At 32.5% G+C, this 16,564-nt stretch overlaps 1 protein-coding gene across 2 annotated transcripts in view; it reads right to left on the reverse strand.

The window, feature by feature from the left end:
• LOC143044248 (putative flavin-containing monoamine oxidase A) overlaps window positions 1-16,185 on the reverse strand; it is a 28,706-nt gene extending 12,521 nt beyond the window's left edge. For both annotated transcript variants that reach the window (XM_076216175.1, XM_076216174.1), the window contains exons 1-6: window positions 16,046-16,185; window positions 10,377-10,464; window positions 9,079-9,253; window positions 8,284-8,398; window positions 7,441-7,598; window positions 6,458-6,547 (exon numbers count right to left, since the gene is read on the reverse strand). In XM_076216175.1, the coding sequence (XP_076072290.1) occupies window positions 6,458-6,547; window positions 7,441-7,598; window positions 8,284-8,398; window positions 9,079-9,253; window positions 10,377-10,464; window positions 16,046-16,160 (741 nt within the window). In that variant the 5' untranslated portion in view covers window positions 16,161-16,185. The remainder of the gene's footprint in view (window positions 1-6,457; window positions 6,548-7,440; window positions 7,599-8,283; window positions 8,399-9,078; window positions 9,254-10,376; window positions 10,465-16,045) is intronic.
• Window positions 16,186-16,564: the final 379 nt, after the last annotated feature.

A 16,564-nucleotide genomic window follows, 5' to 3' on the forward strand; every position in this document is an offset into this window, starting at 1 on the left:
GATTACTGTAAATTCAGATATTAAATCATATTATTTTTTTTCCCCAATTTTGTCATTTTAGACTACAATGCCATTTTGATGATTGCGATAATGAGAAAGATCCAGTTTAATTAATATAAAAAATTTCAAAATGCAAGTATAAATTATTGCAATAATCATTATAACCCTCTTGCATTTTTCGCAATAAAAACATGGCAACGATTTCTGAATTTACAGTATTCTTTATGGAAATTATAACAAAGGGAGTACTCCAGGTACCTATTTGTTGTCGACAAAGAGTCTTTCACATATTTCATACATTGCAGTCATATTTTAGAATTTTATGACTGATTAATGGGTCCTCAATGCCATGCAGAAAACATGCAATAAAAACATGCTATGTCACATTCAACAATACATCTTATTCCTATTTGTCCGCCATTACTGGACATCACAAAGGTTTCCGCAAGATTTGAATGTTAAGGGCATCCGATACAGTTTCTCGATATAATGTCATTTTTATGATTTTGAAATATGTTGTAGGCCTTGGCCAGTTATAAAATAAAACACAAAATAAAACATAGGTCACCATGCTTGTTTTCGAGAAAATTGAGGCTGAAAATTGGGGATTTGTGCAATTTTGTAAAAAAATTAGGCAATGTTATAAAATTTTTGGAGCAGATATTCTTTGTCATAAATTATTAAGATGGGGTTCAATCTGAAGCTGTGATAAGTGGCAATAAGGACAAAAATAAATCTTTACACGAATAACTATAAAACTATTCAAGTCCTGCTTGACATTGCGGACCAGATGCTCAAAGTGGTCTTTTTCTAAACCTAAAAAAATGGAAAAAAAACTATTTCTGAAAATGTCATTTTTATCATTTTTCTGCATAAACTGCATTTTGTCATGCTTTCTCCAAATCTCAAATAAAAAATATAGGTCACCGTGCTGGATTCCATGATAATCGCGATTTATCCTAAAAAATTGCGTCACCCCTTGGTAACCTCAAAGTTAGCGCTAAAGTGCACGACGTCGCTGGCAGACAATTTTGACGTTTAATCGCTTCAAATTACCGGCGATTTTCAGATGTATAAATATTGCTTGTAAAGTACTATCTATAAATTGGTAACATTGTTTTCGGAAGTAAAATCATGTGAATAACAAATATCTCTCTGTGTTTGTGGTCTAAGTGAGAAACATCTCAAGAAAAGTTATTACGGACTGTTGGTAATTTTTACGGCTTTCAAAAATTAAAGACTCTGCAATTTAGAACATGACATACAGGTACATTTACTGTACACACTCGTATATTATTTCATACTGTATGATGACCTCAAGATGTTGTTCTTTGATTGTTTTGTTTGGTTGGCTGCTGTTTCATTACACATACCGGTACTCCTTAATATCCTTTAATTCACGTTTTTATCACTGACAAAATCCGTTTTTGTTGATACGAATTTTAAAAAAGTTAGCGTTGTTTGGACAGTAATCAAATTTGACGCGCATTGCAATTTGAATTAGAATTTACGTTAGGATGTAAAACATTTCGAATGCGAATTAAACTAATTCGAATTACGTGTGAACTCAGCATTATCCTGCAAACGGAACTTCTTTTTTTGTACATAAATTGCAGCACATAAATTATGCCGTTACTTTTCTCGTTTAAGTTGTTTTACCTTGTCGTTTCGGGACCTTTTAAAGCTGACTATGCGGTATGGGCTTTGCTCATTGTTGAAGACCATACGGTGACCTATAGTTGTTAATTTATGTGTCATGTTTGTCTCTTGTTGAGAGTTGTATAATTGGCAATTATACCACATCTTCTGTTTTATGTGGTCAGAAAACAGAAGCAAAATCTTACAAAGGAGAATCTTCAATTTGCTAATGGATGCTTTTGTCCAGATAGAGAAACTATAATTTTGAAATTTTTGATTTGGCAAAAAAACGATTGAATTAATAGCGAGAGGACTGGATATATTACGATTAAATGCGATTAAAACCATTCTCTCATAGCGTAATTTTATTGGTAAATAACTATATATTTTTTTTCACCACATCGCGTACATGAATTAACGCATGTCAAGTCCCCTGTCTGTCCTTCCGGACTTCTGGTTAATTAGATTTTTCAAGTGTACAATTCTTGCCAACTTTCTATAAAACTGATATCGTATGGACACGTTCGAAAATCAGTGCATATCAACTATTCTTTAAAAGAGTTATGCTATTTGGAAATATTAATTATATTAAAAAATGCATTGTATTTTCTGTCATTCCGTCATTTCTCCAATATATCTATAAAAAAAAATAAAGAAAAAAATAAACAGCTGCGCTTCGAGCGCATGATACGCCCTTCGTCTTATGAAAAAACTAGAGGCTCTAAAGAGCCTGTGTCGCTCACCTTGGTCTATGTGCATATTTAACAAAGGACACAAATGGATTCATGACAAAATTGTATTTTGGTGATGGTGATGTGTTTGAAGTTCTTACTTTACTGAACGATTTTGCTTCTTACAATTATATCTATAATGAACTTTGCCCATTAGTAACAGAGAACTATATTTGGTAAAAATTTACATATATTTACCAAATTAATGAAAATTGTTAAAAATTGACTATAAAGGGCAATAACTCCTTAAGGGGTCAATTGACCATTTAGGTCATGTTGACTTATTTGTAGATCTTACTTTGCTGAACATTATTGCTGTTTACAGTTTATCGCTATCTATAATAGTATTCAAGATAACCAAAAACGACAAAATTTCTTTAAAAATTACCAATTGGAGGGCAGCAACCCAACAACCAGTTGTCCAATTCATCTGAAAAATTCAGGGCAGATAGATATTGACTTGATTAACAATTTAACTTCTTGTCAGATTTGCTCTAGATGCTTTGAGTTCATAGTTATAAGCCAAAAACTGCATTTTACCCCTATGTTCTATTTTTAGCCGTGGCGGCCATCTTGGTTGAATGGCCAGGTCATCGGACACATTTTTCAAACTAGATACCCCAAAGATGATTGTGGCCTAGTAGTTTCAGTGGAGATTTTGTAAAAGATTACTTAGATTTATGAAAAATGGTTAAAGATTGACTATAAAGGGCAATAACTCCTAAAGGGGTCAACTGACCATTTTGGTCATGCTGACTTATTTGTAGATCTTACTTTGCTGAACATTATTGCTGTTTACAATTTATCTCTATCTATAATAATATTCAAGATAATAACCAAAAACAGCAAAATTTCCTCAAAATTACCAATTCAGGGGCAGCAACCCAACAACCGATTGACCGATTCATCTGAAAATTTCAGGGCAGATAGATCTTGACCTGATAAACATTTTTATCCCATGTCAGATTTCCTCAAAATGCTTTGGTTTTTGAGTTATAAGCCAAAAACTGCATTTTACCCCTATGTTCTATTTTTAGCGGTGGCGGCCATCTTGGTTGGTTGACCAGGTCACGCCACACATTTTTTAAACTAGATACCCCAAAGATGATTGTGGCCAAGTTTGGATTAATTTGGCCCAGTAGTTTCAGAGGAGAAGATTTTTGTAAAAGATTAATTTAATTTATGAAAAATGGTTAAAATTGACTATAAAGGGCAATAACTCCTAAACGGGTCAACTGACCATTTTGGTCATGCTGACTTATTTGTAGATCTTACTTTGCTGAACATTATTGCTGTTTACAGTTTATCTCTATCTATAATAATATTCAAGATAATAACCAAAAACAGCAAAATTTCCTCAAAATTACCAATTCAGGGACAGCAACCCAACAACCGATTGACCGATTCATCTGAAAATTTCAGGGCAGATAGATCTTGACCTGATAAACATTTTTATCCCATGTCAGATTTCCTCAAAATGCTTTGGTTTTTGAGTTATAAGCCAAAAACTGCATTTTACCCCTATGTTCTATTTTTAGCGGTGGCGGCCATCTTGGTTGGTTGACCAGGTCACGCCACACATTTTTTAAACTAGATACCCCAAAGATGATTGTGGCCAAGTTTGGATTAATTTGGCCCAGTAGTTTCAGAGGAGAAGATTTTTGTAAAAGATTACTTTAATTTACGAAAAATGGTTAAAAATTGACTATAAAGGGCAATAACTCCTAAACGGGTCAACTGACCATTTTGGTCATGTTGACTTATTTGTAGATCTTACTTTGCTGAACATTATTGCTGTTTACAGTTTATCTCTATCTATAATAATATTCAAGATAATAACCAAAAACAGCAAAATTTCCTCAAAATTACCAATTCAGGGGCAGCAACCCAACAACCGATTGACCGATTCATCTGAAAATTTCAGGGCATATAGATCTTGACCTAATAAACATTTTTATTCTGTCAGATTTCCTCAAAATGCTTTGGTTTTTTAGTTATAAGCCAAAAACTGCATTTTACCCCTTTGTTCTATTTTTAGCCGTGGCGGCCATCTTGGTTGGTTGACCAGGTCACGCCACACATTTTTTAAACTAGATACCCCAAAGATGATTATGGCCAAGTTTGGATTAATTTGGCCCAGTAGTTTCAGAGGAGAAGATTTTTGTAAAAGATTACTTTAATTAACGAAAAATGGTTAAAAATTGACTATAAAGGGCAATAACTCCTAAACGGGTCAACTGACCATTTTGGTCATGTTGACTTATTTGTAGATCTTACTTTGCTGAACATTATTGCTGTTCACAGTTTATCTCTATCTATAATAATATTCAAGATAATAACCAAAAACAGCAAAATTTCCTCAAAATTACCAATTCAGGGGCAGCAACCCAACAACCGATTGACCGATTCATCTGAAAATTTCAGGGCAGATAGATCTTGACCTGATTAACAATTTTACCCCATGTCAGATTTGCTCTAAATGCTTTGGTTTTTGAGTTATAAGCCAAAAACTGCATTTTACCCCTATGTTCTATTTTTAACCATGGCGGCCATCTTGGTTAGTTGGCCGGGTCACCGGACACATTTTTTAAACTAGATACCCCAATAATGATAGTGGCCAAGTTTGGTTTGATTTGGCCCAGTAGTTTCAGAGGAGAAGATTTTTGTAAAAGTTAACAACGACGACGGACGACGGACGACGGACGACGGACGACGGACGACGACGGACGCCGGACGCAAAGTGATGGGAAAAGCTCACTTGGCCCTTCGGGCCAGGTGAGCTAAAAAACCAACATAATATATGTTTTTAAATAAATAACACAGGGGTTGTACGGTAAGTCATGCTAGGTATATCCTGACTCATTCATTATTCTTGCTCAATAGGAAGTTTATATATCACAACATGTTTTATATGATCCCCAAATTGAAGCTCAATGAAAATTCAAGAACTCAAAAATGAATTAAAGAATCATCACGAAAAAGTATACAGATCTTAAGAATAATTTAGCTAAAAAGTATGTGAAGTTTTATGCAATAATTATAGATAGTTTCTGAGATCAACGCGACATGTGAACCCCCACCCCCTTTTTGTCATAAACTCAATAATTCTAAAATCAAATTCAGAATCATTCTCAAAAGTATATACAAATTCTTCAGAATTATATAACTAAGAAGTGTGTAAAGTTTTGAGCAATAGTCATAAAATGCTTTCTAGATACAGCGCGAACTGTAAAAAAAACTGTTCTAGTTTCAAAGTCCTGTAACTCATAAAGTTCACCAAAAATGATACAGATCGTTTGACCATCATGACTGAAAAAACAACCATGTTCAGTTTCATGATAATATGCTGTACCATATTTACGACGGACAGACGGACGCTGGCATTTTTATACCATCTTGCGTCCCGTCAAAATTTTTACGGGTGTATAAACATATTGTTTGCTATTGCCTTTTCTTAGATAAACTACGTGCAACGTGGAGGAAATAGAAACTTTGTTCTTTTATAAAAGTTGTATCATTGTTTGTATTAGCGGCATACCATTATTTTTTTTACATAAATAAATTGAATAAATTGTTCAGAAAGGAAATTGACTTCTTCGTGTACATACATTTTCGGTATTAGTTTTAAAATATCATTGGTTTTCTGTGCTGTAATAAAAAATCAGACCCGGACCAAATCGTGGATGATGAATGATAATAAATTTTAATTGACATGCATGATATTAGTAACACCAAAAGGGTCAGTCGTCTTGAGATTGCTCACTATACGATATTTGTGTTTTATTTCTTATTATGTTATTAGACTGTTATCCTGGTAGAATCAAATGCAAGTTGACTAATATTAATGGCGTAGAAATTAGCATGCGGGAGAAACAGAAATTGGAGCATGGAAATTCCACATTACGTTTCTTATTACGGAAAATGACACGCATTACGTCCCGCAAAAAGTGACCGTTTTGCGGGAATTCAAGCGCTTAACTTCGTGCCAAGAGTTAACTCCTTTGAAACTGTATCGGATGCCCTTAAAATAGAAAATGTCTTATGCCACAAAGAAAATTTGGCAAGTTTACTGACTCAACGACACTTACTTGTTCAATACTTAGTACTGGATGACTAAGTTTAACGGTATCTTTGGCAAGTTTACTGACTAGTTGTTTAGATATCTGTTGTGCTCCTCCCTAAAACAAAAAAAATGTAGAATAAATTTGTACCAGATACTAGATGTTGTTTTAATCTGTAACGTCTTCCTACCAGGCATTATTATTATTTGAACTAACCAGATTCATATATAAATCATCTGATTTTCTCCATAGAGATATCAGAATGTTTATTGCATGATTGAATATAAAAAGGTTAATTTTGAACGGAGTGTCTTTTAATTTATATTTATGGGTTGACATACCGACAACATATGTTCATACTAACAGTAGAACCTGTCTATACAAATCAACCTCCTAACCAAAGAAAATCTGACCTTTTAAGAGAATTCACCTTCACAGAGGATTGAATGGATAGGTATCACTTACAGTGGGACAAGAGAGTGATTTGACAAGACTAAATTTCTATTAAATAAAGGTTTGATGTCTTTTCCTGATTTAAATTGTATTCTGGACAGTTGTGTATTTTAAAGATAAATAATCATAATACATAACATTGTATGTTTCTTATGAATCCTTCCTTTTGATTTGCTAACAACAATTGAGGGAAGTCACAAATTAGATTTTATTTCCCAATAAATTTTAACATTCCTGGACAGAATATTTTCAATTGAAAACAAACTAAATATTTGATAAAATCATAATTTCATGGAATATAGCATTAAAATGTAATTATCAGAATTCAATGCATATTCATGTAATTTCATATAGATGTAAAAGTGTTGATCATGCACATGTCATATTCATAAAGTACTTCTGAGATTTAACAACCCAGTAAAACTATGTACAGAAAGATGCTTTTAATTCTAAGGTAAATGTTGAATCAGTTGAATACAGAAAATATGAAATGTTATGTGAACCATTTTTTTCTCTTTGAACCAATATAATACAAAACATTTATTTGTCTTCTTTACCTTAATTTTGAATTCCTGACCACAATTTTCAGTAGCTTCAATCAGTTTTTGTAAAGAACCAGCTGCATTTACATATGATAAAAAATACAAGACTGAAATCTGTGACAATTCAACACCCATCATGCACCTAGTCGCAGACACAAGGCAGTCTTTTGCAGCTAAAATCATAAAATTCTGATATAACAAATAGTGTAAGTCTAAGGATGATATGGCCAGGAATGTAACAATAATAATCTCTCATTAATTAGCAATTACTTTGTACAGTCCAAAATTGAAGCTAAAAGAAAGCATTTAAGACTGTTGAAAACTATTTGTTGACACTTAAATTGTTTTTCTTCTATTTTGTCGCAGTCAATACCAATCTTTCATGCAGTGGTTCTCTTTTTGCACTCCAGCTTCCTTCAATAACATAAACGGGGTTAAAACGTAGTAGCCAAAAGTACTAATTCTATGTATTCAGCTTTCACATGCAACATTGTTAACCATGACTTTTTGTATTGTTACTGTTATAAGATAAGTGAAACCTAAATCCCAATAACTCATCATTCAAAAGGCAATTTAAATAGCCTATTTCCAAATTATGAAATCAACCAGATCCACTTGTATGTCTTGTTTCCATTAGGACTATAGAGGAACCTAAATGTATGCAATCTTTAAATGTTTTTTAAAATATTTTTAATACATTTAATCATTATCATGATTTGCATGGTCAGCAGCAAGTTTAGAACCAGTCTACAATTAGCAAAGAAAACAAATTGTGTGAATAGGTATAATAACAGAGTCAAACCATGCAAACTGGTAATTGGAAAAGGGACTATTATATTTGTACAATATTGTACAAACCTTGGGTCCACACATTCTGACTGACAAAAGTTTCTACTGTCATAGCATCCCATTTTTTAGCCTGTGGACTTTTATAAGGATCCAGAATATTTACAAGTTTGGCCATTTTGTCCATCTGAAATTAAAACTTACCTATTGAAAAATTAATGACAAGAGAAAACAGGAAGTTAAAAAAAATTGAAAACAATAGCAGTTAGAGAGTTGTTTCAGAATCTTACTTCCTATATAAATAACTTAGAAACATAAAAAAACAAACATATTCAGATGACATGTTACAACTCATTTAATTGATTTAAAACTTGTATATATATTCACTAAACAGGGCTACAGAGTTTTTCATCAGATGTTTTGTTGGTGTGCATTTACATGGAGAAATATCTTGCTACTATGATTCAAATTACATTTTAATTTACTACTTCAGAAGATAATGGTTGGCAGGAAGACATGTCACAATATATGATCCTTGGTGAAGAAACAGCACACAACACTTTCCAAGTCTTAAATTGGCCTTATGCTAGGTTTGGAACACTTTTTTACACTCAAGGCAAGCAACCTGACACAAGAGAAGAGATAGTTCAAAGTTTGTTTTCTCAAAAATATTTTTCATGTTGAGGCCATAAATTGAATTGCATAAAGAAATAGAAATTAACTACAGACTTATTTACTGCATTGCCAATGATTAAAACAAGTACCCATAATAAAAATGCATTGTTCTTCAATCTAAGAATATCAGTATAGGCAATTTAGTATTTTTAGTATTAACAAAATGTTAGGGCATTATAACCAGTGACCTACCTTCTTAATTGACCTATCTAAATCAATCAGTGAGAAGAAAGACAGTGAGGGTATAGAAGATGTATAACTGGATATTTTATGTCCGTCAACCTGCATAAACTTTCTTCCTTGTATATACTGACTGTAGGTATCTATACCTAATTCTTTCAGTAGGTCCATTACATCTACTTGAGAACTGAAAATAGAAAAATTGTATACAATAATTCTGAAGTTTCAACAACTTTTCGCTTTTTAAAATTTACTTAGTTCAGTATTTTTTTTAATACTTGTTTTCTGTGCTTCTTGTTGATCAATTGACAAAAATGTGAAATTAATAATACCATTCAAGAAAACAATGCATATAAATATTTGCATAATTATAAAAACGCCCTGAATTCGAGAATTTAATTAAGTATCATGCATAGTTGACATAAAAATTCTTTTCAGGCCCCACTTTATTATATGAGAAAATTAGTAAGGGAACAACATTTTAAGTTTAGGGAAGGGGGGATAATGGTTTTTCAGAAGAAAAAAAATTTCCGATTCCCTAATTGAAAATTCTGTTCAAGCAGACAATGGCAAAAAAATATTTTGAATCAACATTTTCAACATTACATACACGACTTATAGTGTTAAATTTTGAACAAATTTATTTGAATGACAGTATAAAAAAATTAAATAAAAATGTTCACTCTTTGCATGAAAAAAAATCTGACTCAAACAACAATCCATAACCTTAAAAGTTAAATGGTTGCTCCCTAAGAAAATTTGTATTAGTTTGTTGAACATATATCAATAAATTCAATGAACATGATGTTTTGGCAAATGGGAAGTTGAATTCTGAAATATCCATTTACAACTCATCATTGTTTTTCTGATGACCTGAAAAACAAAATCATTCTGTTCCGAAGTTCTTGAGAAAGAAAATAATTGTATGACAGAGATTGACAGACAAGGTGAAGACGATATATACTTGCAGATTCAATGGAGGAATAAAAAAATTTGGTGAATGTAGAATTTTTCATTACAACCTGGTGCAGATCCTATCGATGGGACCTATATATATACCTCAAAGACAATGGTCATTATTCTAAAGACAAACTTGTCAATTTTTCTGCAGAACTTTTCATTTATCCTCCACATTCTCATTATCTGTAATTCCCCTTAAATTCCTATAAAGGAGGGCCTGGATGAGTGGGAAGGGTTCCTCATTTCTGTATTCTTTTATTTTTATAAATTTTTCTCTATTATGTGTATTTTAACACCAAATTTTTATCTATTTCTAATTTTTTTTTTGTGATTTTAATTTTTCAACTTACGTGCCAACCCATTGTCCTCCAAGGTCAAATATATCTGTACCTGTACCAGTCTTTAGGGGAACAGAAAAAGTTCTGCCGCCAACTCGATCTAGAAAAAAGGAAAGAAATATTACAAAAAAACTCTCTCTGTAAGTTTAATAATTGTGATTTTTGGATGCTGCATAAAAATCTAAGTACATTCAAGAATGCAAGTCCTTATTTTACTATACTTTTATAGTCATGCAAGTAGTTGCTTTTTTTTGCATGTTAAAAACATGTCATACATTTTGTCATAAGGCTATTGTTAGCAGCAAAGAATCTTAAATTATTATACAGTATGAAAAACTAAAAAATAGGTATCTGCTGTCTCTCTTTTATATAAAAATACATACTCAGATATATATATTAATATAAAGATATCTGATTTGTGATGGTTGCTTAGCAAAATATCATATCATGGATTATAACATTCCTGTGTTACCATGGAAACATTGAATTAAGAATTATACTTAAATTGCTCATTTGCACTAAAGCTACTTATAAATATCCTTTAGTTCCATGTTTCAAGCTTAAAGATTACACTCGGTGATACTAAAACACCTTTTGAAATGTTCTTCAACTATTAACTTGAAACTAAACTAAGCGTTGCTTAGGAAAATTGGGTTGATATGATGGGTTATATGGATACAAAATCAAATTGTCCTTTAATGCAAACATGGTTACTAAATACAAATATATATCAATATAGGAGTCGACTTAAAATGAGTTGTATACAAATATTTTAATTTTAATTTTTTTTTATGGATAACATTGGATAAAAATTTCCTTTTGTGTGTTCAGTAGGCAACAGTGTCGGTTGCTACACTTTTGCTAAGTTTCTATTTGGAAATTCTTTAAATGAAAGATCCAACAATAATAGCTATTTAAGTGTTTGGTAACACTTAACCTTTCATTTTAAGGGATTCATAAGTCTTTTCCTAGGTCAAATGTCATGGTGTGTTATTTGGCTTATATTTGTGTTATTGTAATTTGGGATAAAAAAATATGTTTTATTTTAAAAAAGAAAATTTCATGTTTGTATTAAAGTAAAATTTTAATTAATTTGTTTATTTAATTTAACCTATGCTGTGGCGTTAGCATGAATGTCACAGTCTGCTCAAAGCACTTTATTTTGAAATATTAATTGTAATTAGCATATGTCACTTTGAAAGTTTAAGATTTTATTAAAACATTATAGGATTAGGCTTTGTTAATTCAAGTATATTTTTGCTAATGAGAGTATCATTAACATGTTGAGACATGTTTATTTGATGATATGTTCCGGCTATCCTGTCTGGATATTGCAGACTGGAATAACCTATATTACACACCGGTGTCTGTTTGTCTTTTGGCCTTCATTTTACTCCGACTGCGTTGGTGTTGCTGGTACAGAGTATCAGGTCGTGCTGCTAGCATGGCTGTTTGTATTGCCTCTTTGGAATCTTCATTGATGACGGGCGATGTGTGTGGTGGTGTGCACATTAGGTCTGGGTCATCGATGTCAAATCCTTCATCGAAGTCGATCCTACTGCGCTTGCCTCTGTCATTTGTGGAGGTGTAGAATACCAGGCAATGGCAGGCCTTTTTGGGGTTGTAGGGACTGGTGACAATATCCCTATTGACTACAACCCCAACTGGTTCCCCTTTGTACTTAGTTGGTGTAAGTACATGTCCAACTACGCTGTCTCTTGCCTCGGTTTGCGTGATGGTGGTTTGTTGGATTTGGGTAGCAGGTACAACGGCTGTTTTGTTTGCCATCCACTGGTCGTAACGCTTGGGTCCCTTCTCCTGGTGGATTGTGGTTTACTCGTTTCCAGGGCTGGCTTGGGTTTACTGGAGAATGCCTCTTGTTCCTTAGCCTTGGTCCACGTCAACTGTACAACTGTACTGTCACCTGGTCAGTACTTGCCGAGAACTTCCAGGCAGGTTCTTTACCAGACAACTTCATGGCTGCTAACAAAGCGTTCAAAATATCAGGGATATCCATAATGATTTGTCCAAAAAGTGAGTAGTGTTAAGCTGTGATCAGTACGAGTACATGAATATGTTTATTTATTTTTTGTTTTAGTATAAATAACGTTGTGAAATTTTGGAAAAGCAGTCACCTTTTTCGGAAACCTCAACTTGCACTGCCAAAGTCTATTATACTGGATCTGTAGGAATGTCGGTCAGTCTACCAGTTGACTTTGTAGTGTCAAATGTATTTTTGACTCACCTTTTATTTTAAGAATTTTTTAGAAAGCAGTCAGTGTTTTGGAAGTGTAACCTCACACTACTGATGTCATTATACTGGACCTTTAACATTTGTTTAAGACTGTCTACCAGTCTACCAGTTTGCTGTGTAGTGTTGAGAGGACTTGAGACAAAATTTATCTCTGCATGGCTCATTATTTCACTTTAGAAAATACTTTGAGATTTTATTAGTTTGAGACTTTACATTTTAAATTTGAGATTAAGTACATTTTATGATTTAGTAGTTTTGGCATTTATTTTATATTTTACATTTTAAGGAGTAATTGTTTTACTTTGGAATTGATATTTAGATTTGATACTTTGTTCTTTAATTAGATTATTATTATTATTTAGAATTGTTTACTAATTGATTTGTTATCATCATCCGTCTAAATTATTATCGTTAATTAAATTATGAAAACCTACCTTGCATTTTAGCTATGCCTATCAGAACATTAAGTCTAGTGATAGACTGACCCCATGTCCCTTCGTTCCATCACATACAAGTTAGCTCCCCCTTATCTAACTGTGCTCTGGAGTGGACCTTGGTGACACAAATGCATTAAGGATGGATACTATAGTTCATTTTATAAAACCCATTGCTAGGCACCAAACAATCATATAAACACAAAATGTTCAACATTTTTTTATGTCAATATGCATAGACTAATGATGGATTGAATATGAAGTCAATTGAAGAGGGGGTCAAAAATACCCCTTATCATACCTTGTCCTTTGGATGATTTATCGTAATTACTGATTGTTCTTTATATAAGCTAATATAATGTGAGCACTCAGTAGCTAATTGCCTTTTGAAAAATGAAAGTTGATTTTTGAAATGTGAGTGAATTTATTAGGGAAGCTACCATTTGATTTTTATGGGGGGGCTAGGATGAAAAATTTTGTCCTGCATTTTTTTTTAGTTGTAATCTCTGTCCTGCCTTTTTATTTTTCACTCTATTCAGTCCTGCCTTTTTTTTTTATTAGTTTATCCTGACTTTTTTTCACCCCCCCCCCCCCCCCCCCATAAAAATCAAATGGTAGCTCCCTTAGTTTAATTTATTTTTCAAGTATAAAAATGATAAATAATAGTTATATTGTCGTGTTATATGTTTTCATATAAACCACATTTCTTTGGTTTCGACGGTATACGCGTACATTGGGGTGTGTTTTTCTGTATCTATATATATTTGGAACAACAACAACACTTCAATGTGACAAATGTGTGACATATTCAAAGTACTAAGCTTTTAAAAATGTAATAACTAATTAGATTTAATTTGCCTGTTCAGCTATTTTTATTTAATATCAAAAATACGCATCACTAGTTGTTGAGAAAAATTCTGAGGGGTAACATGAAGTATAGCCATATCATCTGCCTGTCTGACATCAGATTTTCAAGACATGTGACTGTCATATGGTTTTTTGGTCATGTTTATTACAAACCAGCAAGTTTAAGTTATCATGGTTCTTATATAAAATGGCTGTTCAAAATCTATTTATTTAATATTTTATCATGTTTATTGACAATTCTTTTTATACATCCTTGATACATGAAGATGAAAACAATTTTAACTTTATATATTTAATCCTTAATTTTGAAAACTGCATTTTATTTAAAAAAAATAAAATATATTTTGTACAAACCAGGTGCCTATCTGAAATTCATCAAAATCTAAATTTTCAGCACATGAAACACCAACCTAAAACCAGAGACATATAATACAATTGTATTATATGTCTATGCTAAAATTATTTACTAGTAATTTTTAGTACAGAAGTATTAAATAACTTTTTTTTTATGATTCAACAATCACCAGAACAACAACATTTAAATAGAAAATACTGATTTCCGGATTTTATAGTCATTTTCGGTCTGTGTACTGATCCAATAGACCACTTTCAAGTTCATCCCTCACCGGAAAAAACTTGTCAATTATACGCGCCTTTGTGACATCATTTACCAGATAGAGGGGCTCGCCTGTATCCCTGTCCTATTAACGTTCATCAAGTGTCTTAGTGATCGTCATTGTGCAGGATAAACTAGAAATAAACTTTGTTCAGTAGGTACTTAATCACAATTCCCTAATGACAGCGGTGAAGATTGTCAATTTTGAGAATTTAATTTGCCGAATTATCGTGCAATATAGCTTTATGATTTTTCAACCACTCGCTCAACATTGAAACGGAAGTCATGACGCACCTAAACACACGAGTTTTTGACGGAAATGCATCGAACTCGAAAGTTGTCTATTTTTATTTCATACGAAAACATTAAGCTGTTTCTCGGCTGACTACTACACTTTGTTCATAGACAGCCCGATCTATAGTAGAATCTGATTAGTTCAAGTTGTCCAATTAAATTACGTGTATTAAACCGCATTTTACATTGTCAACATGAAGTTTTATTTAATGCTACAATCCATGAAATTTTATCGTTAATAAGAAGTTCTTTTTTCCTTCCAGCAAATTTATGGAAATTTTTTTTACAAAGGTTAAAATGTATTTTAAACCATAGCCTTGAGTTCAAAATTTACATTTTGTATGACGTCCGTCACGTTCATGTGCCAAAATCATTCATGAAGATTAGTGGAATTTTATTTTTATGTCTAATTGATATTGTTTTCGATACTTTTTCCTTTATGTAATGCAAAAGATTATTTCAATTAAGTATAGGAAATTATTTTACGCATTAATTATTAATTAATTATTTGCATATGGAAACAAATTGTTCTGTTTGTTTACATGTTCTGATTTTATCATGTTTATGTAATGCAACAAAGTATCGTCCAATTCGTTTAAATCTCCAGGGCAGTGCCCTATAAAATTGGGGCGAACCAGTTGTTTAAGTGAAGCAAATACAAGTGGACTCCAGTTTAACGAAAACATATGACACATTTTTTTGACATACAAAAAACCCAAAGTAATCGGAAACAGTAGAAAATCGTAGTAAACCTTGACAAAAAACTAAATACCTAAAATCAATCTACAGGACATGCTTTTTAAATTTGAGTAAACACCTGAATAAAAACTCAACAGTGAAAACCGTCAAACTAGTACAAAAAAACATCACACGATGAAATAATCGTCCACAAGGATTTGTAAATTGTATAGTACTATACAAATCCTTGTCGTCCTCTACATCTACATCTACATCATAAGATGATCCATCAGCACATTGGTGACTATACGTCGGCGCATCGCAAACAGACACTTAATAAAATATAATAACTAATCAGTGCAATAATTCAAAAATAATTTTGTGCAGAAACAAAACAAAAATTAACACATTTTTACAAACAGGTTGGATATCTAAATATACTGATCCAGGGAGTTAACACTGATGACGTTTTGTGGAAGTGAATTCCACAGTACAACTCCTCCTTTCATAACATCTATGTAATATTAACGGAAAACACCTTTAGCTTCTAACACAACACATGTCAAACTTGGGTCTCTTTTAGAAATAGTATATGCAGCTGTCAAACCCGAAATTCCACCTCCAACAATCAAAACATCTACATCGACTGTCATTTTATTCCAGATCTTGAAAACGAAAGTAGATCTATGACCTTTGACTTTCGGGTTCGATCCTCAAGATATCGGAGACACATGAGATGTTCCTAATGGTTTACAATATGGGTTGCACTAATGACAATATGTCTAGTAACACAGGCACTTGTTTCTATCCATACGAAGGTCGACTATCCATATATTTATATGGATAGTCGATATCCATACGAAGGTCGACTATCCATATATTTATATGGATAGTCGACCTTCGTATGGATAGAAACAAGTGCCTGTGTCTAGTAACCTAAAAGCTAAGGAAATATATAGCACCATCAGATTTAATAGCGAGAAATAATTAAACAAATATTTATTAACAAAATAAAGAATGATTTTGATATCTCTAGTGATCCAGGTTATAAAATAAT

This window comes from Mytilus galloprovincialis, chromosome 9 (genome assembly GCF_965363235.1).
Source record: "Mytilus galloprovincialis chromosome 9, xbMytGall1.hap1.1, whole genome shotgun sequence".
NCBI classification, from domain to species: domain Eukaryota; kingdom Metazoa; phylum Mollusca; class Bivalvia; order Mytilida; family Mytilidae; genus Mytilus; species Mytilus galloprovincialis.